The sequence below is a fragment of the Echiichthys vipera genome (genome assembly GCF_963691815.1).
Source record: "Echiichthys vipera genome assembly, chromosome: 1".
Classification (NCBI taxonomy): Eukaryota; Metazoa; Chordata; class Actinopteri; order Perciformes; family Trachinidae; genus Echiichthys; species Echiichthys vipera.
This window is the reverse complement of record NC_139826.1, coordinates 16,087,233-16,100,121: the sequence shown is the minus strand read 5'-3', so window position 1 is coordinate 16,100,121 and position 12,889 is coordinate 16,087,233. Positions and strand designations below refer to the sequence as shown.

The 12,889-nt window shown below is 38.8% G+C and overlaps 1 protein-coding gene across 1 annotated transcript; it reads left to right on the top strand.

Moving 5' to 3' along the window:
• Positions 1–8,340: 8,340 nt before the first annotated feature.
• Positions 8,341–12,355, top strand: scamp5b (secretory carrier membrane protein 5b; the record flags this gene model as incomplete). Its single annotated transcript, XM_083919794.1, has 6 exons — positions 8,341–8,347; positions 8,439–8,558; positions 10,051–10,207; positions 10,744–10,845; positions 11,656–11,773; positions 12,176–12,355. The coding sequence occupies 6 exons, from the start codon at positions 8,341–8,343 to the stop codon at positions 12,353–12,355; spliced, it is 684 nt and encodes a 227-aa protein (XP_083775920.1).
• Positions 12,356–12,889: the final 534 nt, after the last annotated feature.

Here is a 12,889-nt window from a genome sequence, read left to right as displayed (position 1 = left end):
AAATTGACTTGACTTTGCTCTTCTGTGCAAGGATCATGCTGCATACAACTTTAACATGGAAGCACCTTGTCCTCCACCCACACTGCCTGCATTCACCAGCTAGTCACTTGAATTTCTCTATCTCTCTGCCTTGAGTCACAACTCCCAACAGCTAGCTTTGATGTAGCCATGACTCTGCCTGTTGAATGGCTTCCACAACTTGCCTAAGCCTCAATTCCAGCTTTGGCCACCTTTGGGAAAATCTTGGTTCTATACACTGCAACACATCCCCATTTCTTGTCACCTTGAATTCCTCTTCCATGTATCTGAGTGGCAGTTGTAGCTTGTGGTTAAGATCATTGTGTGTTATATTGAGAGGTAAGAACTTATTTTTCTTTCCAGGGATAGGATTATGGGCAGAGCGGCATGGTGGTCCACTGCTCTCAGCCAACTCTGGATGATGTGATGGTGTGGATGGAAACACTTCAAATGCTAAAATGCAAGGTGTCATCCACCTTTTCTCACTTTAGCACCAGTGATCTAGACACTATAGTCTAGATAGTTTGAAGCTCATCCTGACCCACTCCATGAGGTACCCCAACCCCTGCAGTTTACACCTGGTACTGACTCCGTGGTGACTATGAGATTGTGCACCCTGGGATTATACACATTTCAATCTTGTGCCAGCCTGATGATACCGCTCTAGAGGAGACTCTCATCCTGAAGTTGTTAAAAGTTAGTGATGAGATTTCGGTTTCTGTTGTGTTCATGGTAGTGAGAGTTGTAGACCAAATCGCGAATGCAACTGAGTCTTACCTTAACTGGAACCTCTCAGTTTATTTTTGATTTCCAAGAGGCATTAGCAATGCCTGTGGACCAAAATGCCTCTAGACATGACCAGATAGACCAACAACCAATCAGAGCAAAAAAAGCGATAAAGCGCTGAGCAACTGACGGAAGTATAAACAGACTATAGTGTGCAGAGAAGAGCTGTGATGAATAGCATCCACAAGTCTGTGATGAAGTGTTGCTGTTTTTGCCATCAGAATTTGAATTTGAGCTGGTTATTTTGGAAAATGCCTCAACAGCACTCCTCTTTACTAAGCTAGATTTCTCGGGGGCCAGTTGGTCCCTGAGGGCTGACAAACTTTAAACTACAGCAGTGACAATGCGCAAAGTTTTCCATGACAGTAGGAGACCTGACCTCCCTGAGGGGGGCCCATCTGACTCAACCCAAGTTTTTATTGTTCTGGGTTTTCATTTTTCTTCATATTAATATTAATGTTCAAATAACACGTTTTTTTTTCATATTTATGTTCATATTTTGAAACGAACTAACTTTTAAAATAACTTAAATGTGCACTTTTGAAATAAAAAAAGAAAATAAATTTCACATTTATTTTTTGTTGTTGTCAAATTATTCATGACATAATGGTGTTGAACGCAGGTAGGGGGAGCCCCCTGTCAATTTTTAGCCTTGGACTCTGGGATCGCCTCAGCAACACGTTCCACGTTAGATAAATGATTGTTACTGGCCCAATGGGAGGGGGAACAGACACATCTGCCAGAAAAATAAAACATAATTTTGCAGATTCTTCTGGTTCCCAGGCTACGTGCATGGTGTTTTGCCAGTGTGATCTGTACCAGCTTGTGTGATGAAAACCATAGAGATCAACAATGAAATAAGCACTGGATATAAAATCTCACTTGCATTTTTAACAGACATAAAATTATTTATTTTTAAATTTGCATTTACTGAATCTGAGAACCGACTATATATTATATTTTTTCACCAATTACATGGCACTAAACAAGACATAAAAGGGAGTCTTTAATCAAGGCCAAACAGATAAACTGATAAAATGAATTGTTCAAATATATTCTGGTATGTTTAAAGCTAATAGCACATTAAGTGGGCTCTCTGAAGATGATAACACACTTATTAGTCATTACCTCCATTCTTAAATGCTTAGTGATACATTACAAACATTACTGCAAGACATTATTGGTGAAGCATCATAAATATACGCACCATTAGATGAGTATATTTGTCCCTAAGGAATAGTGTAAGGAAATGTATAGATGATGTCATAATGAGGTTCATTAGCCAGTAATAGCCACTCCACGATGCAGGGAGTATTAAGTGTTCATATGCCAAAACAATAGACATTTTATGTGTTAAATAAGTGTTCATAGGATGATTATAAAATCCATTAAGCCTTTCAGTTTTTAAACGAAGTTAAAGGTTAAACGAGTCAAATCAAAATTAGACAACAAATAAAAAATACCTGATTTATTCTGAAACACTTTTTTTTGATCTTCCAGAATTTGATAGAATATCCACTGTGGCTATACCGCTGCTGTACGAGCATGTTTTTTTTTTTTTTTTTTTAATAACCTAGGTACCTATATTTTGTGAAAAAAACAGTGAGCAAAATTAGAGAACACTTTCAGATACCTCCCAGTTATTGGTGTTAATCTGGCACTTGGTGACAATTTATCTAATTGTTGGACACACCCTATTTATCTGGCAGTTTTTCCAGTTATTTTGCAAGATGACAAGCTGCTCTAAGGTGACTGAAACCCTGTGGCAGCAGATTGTCCGGATGAAGGCCAAAGGGATGACCCTCTCAGCCCTTGCAGAGAGGTTGGGTGTTCCAAGTCTGTGATTTCGAGAATATTGAAACTTTACAAGGACACAGAATTATTTGAGTCAAAAAATGGTCGGTTGACCTCATAAAGCATGTGCACAACAGGCAGGAATATGCAAAGACTCTCAATGGGGAACAGTTTCAACACAGCAGCTGGAGTTGCTCACCAGTTCAGTGCTGAACAGGTCAAGGATCTCTCTCGGCAAAACGTGTCTCGTCGTTTAAGACTTTTCTTCTTGACCAAACCTCTCATCACCAGAAAGAATAAAAACACAAGACTTGTCTTTGTCAAAGAGCATGTTGGGTGGACAGAGGAGTACTGGTCCAGAGTGCACTTCAGTGATGAGAACACTAATTGTTTATTTGGGTCTGATGGGAAACATTATGTTCGGCAAAACAGGTTAAACAGTTCTTTGAAGCTAAGAATATTGAAACAATGAAATGGCCAGCCCAGAGTCCAGATCTAAACCCCACACGAAGAATGGTCCAAGATCAAACCAGAGCAGTGTTAAAAACTAGTGATGTCCTGTGGGCGCAGACGTGCTGAAGTCATTCAAAACAAGGGCCTCTACACTTCCTATTCCTTTTTGAATCCTATAGCCCTAAGAAAACATTGTTGAAATCTTCTCTTCTGACTACTTCTGGTTACTGTTCTCTAATTTTGCTCACTGTTTTTTTTTTCACAAAATAAAGGTTTTTGTGTGCCTTGGTTATTTAAAAAAAAACATGCAAACAGGATTTCAGAATAAATCAAGTAATTATAATGTGTTCTCTAATATTGATCTCAAGTGTAGAAATCATTGTGGCAGCCAGTCACTGCTACAATTATGGCCCCAGTTAGATATGTTTATGATGCAGTTCTCTTTCTTTGGTTCCATTATTATTTGGCCTATTAATCAGTGAACCGTTCCATTTCATGAGTATTTGTAAGAGGAAGAAAACTATCCAGTTTTCAGCTTTATTTTTTCATGTCAGTTGTAAAACGTTGTCAACAAGTAACAAAAAGGGATTTTAAATAAAAACAAAAATCATGATCAAATCCCAGGTACAGTTTCAAAAGTAGATTATTAAGGAAGTAGTATGAAATGATAGCAGTTATAATGTTGCTAGAAATAGAAGAACAGATAGAAAGGTAATGTGTCACCTTGCCTCTTCCTCTCCCCCTCTTTGTTTGTGCCCTTGTCACCAGGCCACAAGTGTGAGAGGCCTGACTCTGTGAGGTTTGTGTATTTAAATGCTGTCTTTCATCTTCTTCAAGGTCAGAGACACAGCTCCATCCGACCTAAGAGTGTCTCCTGAATAGGTAAGGTAATACCACCGACTGACTGACAGATGAAACAGTGCCCCCAGCTGGAAGTGCTGAGGAGTGGCCCCATAAGGTCCAGACACAAGCATGCATCATTCATGTCAACGTACAAAGGGAGCAATGGTGACCTGAATGCTGAGCAATCCCAGCACACAAAGAATGATATTTTTTACATTCTGAGAGAATAATCATATTTTACTGTAACTTTCTTTTATTTGTTTCCTTAGGCATGCTTTTATTCACGCAAATTGAGAATGAACTAAACCTTTCTGTTGATAAAAATGTTTATCACATATCTGGGCTCCATTTCCAGCTGCATTGAATCATCTACTGTGAAATGTTTAGTGAACAAACACTGTATGCTACGGTCCATGGTTCATGTTTGGATATGTAAATGAGGTTGGTGTATGATTGCCTTGCCACAATGTTATTCTACCTCCTTCCGCAGGAGGGGTGCCCTCCACGTGCTTGGTCTGGAGGAAAGCGTCTCCATAGAAACCAAGACAACGGTGGCACATGGGCTTCGAGAGCGACTGGGCAAATGTTTTTTCTTTAGGAGGACAATGACACTAGGGTGCACTGGCACTGAGCTGCAATTGAGAGCATCAAGCAGGGATATTGAGTGTTGGACAACAGACACTTATTTTATCCCAATTTAAAGTGCATTTACACCCTCAATGATGAAGATAAATAAAAAGTATTCATGTATTTAATACAACACAAGTGTTTAACCTTAACATTTAACAGGCAAAATGTGTTTTTTATTAAACTTTAGCACAACTGAAAACTAAATTTAAGTCAACTTAATACAAAACATAGATCATTAACGGAAAATCATTTTTTTGTTTGTAATTTTGCAAATCTTTCGTGATTTACAGATTATTTGTGGGTTAACTGCCAACAGAGGAAAAGGAGAAGGAATTTTCACAAGTATGCTAAAAATAAATAGTACACTGTATCTCTCTGCCTCTGATGTTCAATAAATGTTGATGCTAAGATGTCAGGCCCATCTCTCACCCTTCATTTCCTCTTTTCTTTTCTCTGTCGACTTTTTTTTCCCTTCTACCCCTCTCATTCCCTCTCTGTCGTACTTGATACTTAATATCCTGCATTCTGTCTACAGTCCATCCAGGATGATGACAAAGCATGCAGCAAAGAGGACCCAGAAAAGACTCATGGGGGAAATCTGACATTCTTATTCTAATCTATGTAGAGTCAAGCACTGTTGGTGAGCTGAAGTGGGAGGGAGACGGTGAGCTATGTAAATACAGAGTAGGTCCATTGCTCTCTGAAAGAAGCAGCCTTTGCCCTAATTAAGAAAGAGAGGGCACTTATAGCCAACTCTTCTGGAGATTACTGTTAAAGGCCTATGCCATGGCCTGTCAGAAGGTTGTCTAGACTAAAACTCTGCCTGATAAATATTAATGGAGAGGAGAGGAAAAATCAGAGACTGTCTGGAGTGACAGTGTAGGGTTTTCATGTTTTGTTCTCCATCCATTTCGAAAACAGTGTCACTGATTACTCTTGTCAGGGTGTAATCAGTGATACTGTTTTTTTTTTTACACCTAAACATCTCACCCTCTTGCTTTTGTGTAAATTATCGTGGTATGTACCTTGCTTTTATTTTCACAAATAAATCTGAGTTGTTTGAATATGCACACAGACAAATTAACATGTCCCTCCATTCATTATTATTATAATTTTAGTCGTAGTAGTAGTAGTAGTAGTAGTAGTAGTAGTAGTAGTAGTAGTAGGAGTAGCCTGGTATATCTTGCATTTTGCAAGAGGATATTAATATGAAGAAATCTGAAATTAGAATAAAAAATAAATCATTGTGTGATATTCAATTTCATTTTTGATAGATAGGAAAAGTGCAAGACTGACAATAGCAATACAATCTAATAATATGACAATAAAGTACACCACTGCAGGGAGATGGGACACAGACAAAACAGGAGTCTTAGAGCGTGCTCAAAATCCACTTTGTCTCACTGCTGTCTTTTTTGGCCTGTATGATAGTTTATCTAAAAGTCCATATATACTTCACAATCCAATAATCTGGACACAGTAGAGTGCAGAAAAATATGAAACATAATATGATATAGATATCTTATACTGTCAGGTTATTACTAGGAGCTCTGGATGTGGTGTAGTTGGATGTTATGATTTTGAAATCCAAAGGACCTTGATTATTAATGATTTAAAGTCATGATAGTGTTCTACTTATTCTCTCCGCATGAACTCATATGACCTACTTGATACTGTAAATGTGTTACTATAGCAATATAAAAGTTGAAAAAACTGACCCTGCACTAATTATTCAATCACCTCATCAATAATGGTGGACCCATGTAGAATATTTAACTGGCTGAAATTGAATTGGTAATTGTTGGGTGGAATTGTAAAAGTGTACTGGCATTGGGAATTAATTTGCCATTCATATTTTAGTTTCCATTTAGTTGCATGCAGACGAGGAGCATGCATTTATTCAAGTACTTTACTTAAGCACAATTCTGAGGTACTTGTACTTATCTCGAGTAATTCCATTTTATGTTACTTTATACTTCCACTCCACTACATTTCAGCGGGAAAATTGTACTTTTTACTCCACAACATTTATTTGACACTTTGCCGATTCAGATGACAAAATGTTTTTAACAAATAAAATGTGGTATAGTTTATATAATAGGCTATACAGCATGATGCTTGTTTATGATCGTAATCGTAATCTAGTAATACAATATAGGTCACGCTGCGGTGAGGTCTGTCCTGTCTTTGGGTTTTTTGTCTTGTGAATTTCCTGTTTTATTTTGAAAAGTAACTCTCCTCTCGTTCCAGGTCATTTGCCCTTCCTCTTGTGTCACCGGTCTGACGTCATCCCCTGATCCTTGATTGTGTCCACCTGTGGTCCCCCCCTCCCTTCATGTGTATGTAGTCTTCCCGTGGTTCGTTGCCGAACTATTAAGTCCGTTATGCCGAATGTTTCCAGCCCGTTTTCACAGCCTTGTTCATGTCATAGAAATCGTAGTATCCTCACTCAGGTGTTTGTATTTCCTGTTTTTCTCATAGTAAGTTTAACTTTTTTTTTAATGCTCTTTTGCTCACCTAGTTTTTTTCTCCCTGGTCGGAGCGACTTTGCTTTTGACTCTCGTTCGTTAACTTTGATGACTGTTTGGGTTTTGTCTTGTGAATTTCCTGTTTTATTTTGAAAAGTAACTCTCCTCTCGTTCCAGGTCACTTGCCTTTCCTCTTGTGTCACTGGTCCGAAGTCATTCCCTGATCCTTGATTGTTTCCACTCCTTGATTGTTTCATTCCTGCCCCGGTCTGACACAGCCACAGCGTTTGTCAGCTTTGAGACCTGCTCTTCTCCACTGGACTTTTACACTCACACATCCCAGACACATGTGACTGGGTTATTTTAAAAACAACTATTTCCTAGTTAGCCAAGCCAGAATGTTTACTGCCAATGTAAGATACTGTTTCCTGTGGCCAAATATCCCTCCAAAGGTGCGTGTGCGTGTGTGCGTGCGCCCGCGCGTGCGTGTGTGTCAGGTTCAGCACCATGGACAGAGCCAAACAGTGATTGGGTCAACAATACAACGTCAAGGATTACAGTAATCTGCCTATTGGTCTGAATCAAAGTGACAGCAGATTTAAGCACGGTGATTGGTCGAGGGTCAGGGTAGTTAGGATTTATCGCTCTGGCCTTACAAAAGAAAGTATTATAACAGTCGAATAGTTTGCTTGCAGATATCGTCCAATTGTCAGCACTGCTCTATTCTACATGCTGTTGGAGCTTCCATATAGGGCACCGTGCACTTTAAACAGAGACGCTCCGCTCTCTGGAGGAGGTAAGCAGATTACGTCTCCTGTAGTATCCGTAATTCCTGGCTATGATGACCAACTCTCCGTCAAAATAGCCAACCGTCTTCGCACATAGGCGAATATTGTTGCCTCATTTCATCCTGTGGAGTGGAGCTTGGGGTGTGATTGCAACAAGCGTGTGAGCCCGGCCTCCCAAGGTGTGTGTATGTGAACATTTATTCACTGAAACCGGAAGGATTCAGCCGTTAAAATCTTATCACTATTATTGCGACGGTGCCTGGAGGGCTCACACATTAAATCCCCCGGCATAAGGTCGAACCGCGACGCTTATCCTATAGCTCCTTCTGTTAAACGCCTTCTTCCCATAAAGTAGCCCATGTTGTTCTGGTAATGATCTAATGCTCCCCCACTTATGACATGCAAATGAAAATAACTGCAAATTACTATAGAGGTTATACAAGGGTTACAGAAATAAGTCAGCCCTAACAACTAAGTCGTCCAGTTTCTTCTTATTTGACAGGCTCAAGAGGCTGAAGGAGTGACCTACATCTAAACAGCGATCTCCACGCTTTATCCACATGGCGGGTCAGTTATGACAAAGTAATATGCCGGGAAAGAATAGTCATATGCAAGCTGCTATGTCTGACTGTTTTTATTATTATTATTTTTTTCTCAGAGCCCAACTTCCCCCCACTGCCGGGATTCATTCCACTCAAGCCATGCTTCTACCAGGACTTTGAAGAGATCCCTGAACAGCACCGCAGCATGTGCAAGAAAATGTACCACCTGTGGATTTGTGAGTGGCTTTAAAGTGATGTTGTATTTTTATAAGAGCGGAATGGGATTCCCTGTTACATTATTCTTGCAACAGGCTACTAAACTTTGGAGCTTAAATTTCAGCTATGACAATTTAAACTGACTTCTTCTGCAGAGGATTCCTGACTCTCCAGTTTGTCAGCAGAAGCCAGGGTTTTCCTGGAGGTCCCATAAACTGTCTTATCCTCTGTGTTTAACTCCAAATAAGAACTATGCACCAGAAGGGAAATGGTTTACAAGGGTCCCTTTGGTCCAAAAATCTATTCTTTTTATTGGCTGAGGTTGTGTTATCCCGACTGGTTTATTTGCTAATGAGTCATAGCGCTGACCAGATGGCCTTGGTTTGAGGAGAGCAGTTAACATTGAAATTGTGTTCAACAATTTTTGCCAGAAGCACTTTCATCAAAGTTTATTACACCATAAACAAGCAGTACAATGATGTTTGTGATATTGCTCTGGTCTGGAAGCTCCCTGGCCGTCCATGAAGGCATGCAAGGGAGCCAAGTGCAGGGAGAGTGAAATAGCTCAATGCTGCTGCAACATTTACATAGGGTGCAATACACTGGTAGTTAGGAGTAGGGCAATATTCAATAGAGTGACATGAAGATAATGAAAACAAAGTTGAAGCTGTGGTGACGATGCCAAATGCAGCAACATCAATATACCTACTGTAAACCACAGCCAGATTTTGATTGTTTGCAGTGCCCAAACAACAAAACAAATTATGTTTTCCATTTGACTTTATAATTTATACACAAGAAGAAATGTGCATCTCTTAGTCTGAACCATCTATCATTGTGACTTAACTCTGTTAACTATTTTTTTTTTTTTGCAGGTGCCATCTTTTTAGTAAATGATAAGCAGGTATTCAAAGTCCCAGTCTTCTTTTGTATTCTCTCTCCCTCTGTAGCGATGTTCTTTATGCATGGCGTGTGCACTGCCTGGATATTTGAGTGTTATTTAGCCTGTACATTTTTGTTTGTTTTGATCATTTTCTTTTCTCATTTCATGCATGAAAATCATTGAAGCCAACAGTAATTTTGTCTTCTGTTGTGTATTTAAGAAATTGTACTGTCTTCCTTACTAGCTGTCATGTTGCAGATGGGTTTGGCCTTATAATTCTCTTGTAAAAGCACTCTGCAATTTCTCTATAGACCAAAACTGGAAGCTGATTGGCCTTCTTTGCTAGTTTAGAAACAAAGATTATTAAATTAAATTAGAATCAAGTGCAACTAAAGCAGGAAGTACTGTAGCCTCATAACATTACTGAGAAATAATAGAAAAGGACGCCCGCAAAAAGGCTATTCAGGGAACAAAAGCCGTCTTGCGAGTCAAGCAGTGCAATTACATATTTCATATTATGTTAATGCCGGCTGCCTTCATATCAACACGTCGATCTTTTATGCAAATGTATGTCTGTGTACCGAATAGATACTTATTTCTGCACCTAAAATACAGTGTCTGCTTTACAGTGAATAGTGCTACTCTAGCGGTGAATCTCATTGGCTGCTTTGCCTGGATGTTTGGTGGAGGTGGCGTGACCAACTTTGGACTGGCTATCATCTGGCTCCTCATGTTCACACCCTGCTCTTATGTTTGTTGGTTCAGGGCCATTTACAAGGCCTTCAAGTAAGTCAAATATGAAGTACTGACGTTCAAAATATTGTTTAGTCAGTGCTCCACGGGTAAATTGTTATAAATTTGTGTTTTGTGTAGCTGCATTTCTTACCCTCCAAGATCAAACCAGACTGACCAAGGCAGGGCAATTAGCCCACAGTCCATTATCGTCCTTCAACAAGGCAGTCCATGCCTTTGTTGTCATTGCTAGAGAAAAGACAGATGTGGGAGAAGTGAAATCATAGTTATAGAGGCACTTGATTGAATAGTTCCATCATGACTAGTATAGCCTGTGGTGACTAGTACTAGTATAGCCTGAAGAGTTGCGATAGAGGGTGAAGCCTGTGTGAATTACCCCACATGGTGCAGAATGGGAATGACCTATATCCCCCTGTGGGCTTGAATGTTTTTAAACCAAATATATTGTTAAAATGAATAACATCACACAACATAGAACATGCAAATACAAGATTAGACGTGTAGAAATAATACAATTTGTATGCATGTGAAAATATTCCTGATCATTTTGGGTTGTTTTTTTTTCTTAGGAGTGACAGCTCCTTCAACTTCATGCAGTTCTTTTTTGTGTTCATGGCCCAAGTTGGCATCAGCATCATCCAAAGCATAGGCATCCCTGGATGGGGAGTATGGTAAGAGTCAGATTGAAAAATATTTTTTTCAAATTGTTTTTTAAATTACTTACACTTTACTCACAGTATGGATAATTCATAGAGATTACAATTCAGGATCAGTTTATTTGCATGTTTATCAGTCTTCTTTTTAAGTGAGTTTTCACTCATTTTCTCTTGTAGAGGAAAATTAATTCCCAAATGCCATTACACTAAGAAGAACCAGTCTAATGCACCTCAAGTACCAGATACACTGTTGAAGTTCTGATATTTCTATGTCATCTGTTTATAAGTGATTTATACATTCTAAGGAATTAATAAACATCAAGAAAACGACAATCTGCTTTTGAATGAAACATTTTGAGCTCAAGAAATAAGTCCTGTCAGGAGGACGATATATTTTTTAAAGACCTTGGTCACTGCTTTCATTAACACGACAGTGATGGAACATCAGAAATTGCCCTCATAACTTTTATGATAGCTCTGTTATTAGATTTTGAGAGGCCATTAAATGATCCTCAAAATGTCACCTCACTCAGGCTGATGATCAGAAATTAATATTATGACAGCCTCTATAAAGTTTATAAATGTCACCATGTGCAATTGGGTATTCTCATGTATGAGCGATAAAACTTTTAAACTTTATATCGCAGTACTTAAAGTCCACAAAAATTATTGGCATTTAACATCCAGATGTTCAGTGGTGGTATCATGATGAGGGACACGAGGGAATCCAGTAACAAGTGATCATGGTTCATGTTGTGTTCATAATTGAAAATGAATCTGTTTTTGTTGATGAATTTTGATCATGGTCATCTGTGTCTTTTTCAGCGGTTGGTTGGCTACCATCTCCTTCTTCAGCTATAATATTTTAATTGCATTGATCATGTTGGTCCCTACTATCATGTTCACTGCCGTGGCCTCACTATCCTTCATTGCCCTCACCAGGGTAAGAATTTAACATGTGCATTTCCACAAAGGGAAATATAGATACGCAATTAATTAGAATACATGTTCTGTTATTGTCCAAATACCGTAGAAAATAATTTTAGTCTGGAATTTGAGATTGATTCATTTTCTCTCAACACAGCTCCATTAAAGTTTAAAATACATGCCAGAATCCCATTCAATCCTTTTTCAGTACTTAAAAAACTGTATGAGTTTAGTCTTAGGCTAGGCTAAATTAAGGTTTAGTATCTGTTTAGGGAATACAAGTGCATAACTCTAAATATATACAAGTGCATAACTCTTAAAAAACGATGTGATAGCATTAACTGAAGTAATTAAAAATGACCTTACCTCACAAATGAAGGCTTGTTGATCCTAACCTGTGAGACCACCCTGCCTGCAGATCCATAATTTCTACCGTGGCAGTGGGGGCAGCATGTCCAAAGCTCAGGAGGAATGGACCACAGGAGCCTGGAAGAACCCTCATGTCCAGGCAGCGGCCCAGCAGGCAGCCATGGGGGCAGCTGCTGGAGCCATGCAGGATCAGTACCCTCCCAGTCCACAATACGACAACCAGGTGTAACCTCTTCAAGACAGAGGTGTCAAAATGAAATTATGTGACAGTTATGCCAAAGTTTGAGCAGCAGGGTTAGGAAGATTTTACCATCTCCCTCAATATTGTCTGATTATCAAGTTAAAACGTTGAAATAACGATTGCATATTTTAACATATTCAGTTTTTACATTTAGGAATTTCATCACTTAGGAAACAAATAGCTCTGAACATCTGTGGGAAGCTGGTTTTCGCCTTCCTGTATTAAAGGGCAAGCTGATATTCTTAGTGTTTTATATCATTTTATATGTTCTTGTGGAAGTTTTAGTATATTCTTATATTACTTTAGTGGCTCTGTGAGAGCAGTGTGCTAATGTACTTTTTGTGTTTACCTGCAGTTTTAGAAATTTTTACGAAAGAAAGCAAAACGATAATTTATGATATACAATGACTGGGGTTGTGATGAAGATACAGTTGTTTAGTATTTTCGTATTTATATATTTATCAATGCAGTTAGAATGATAAATTGTTTAGGGTGTAAAGTTACTGAAGTTTTTCTTGTATT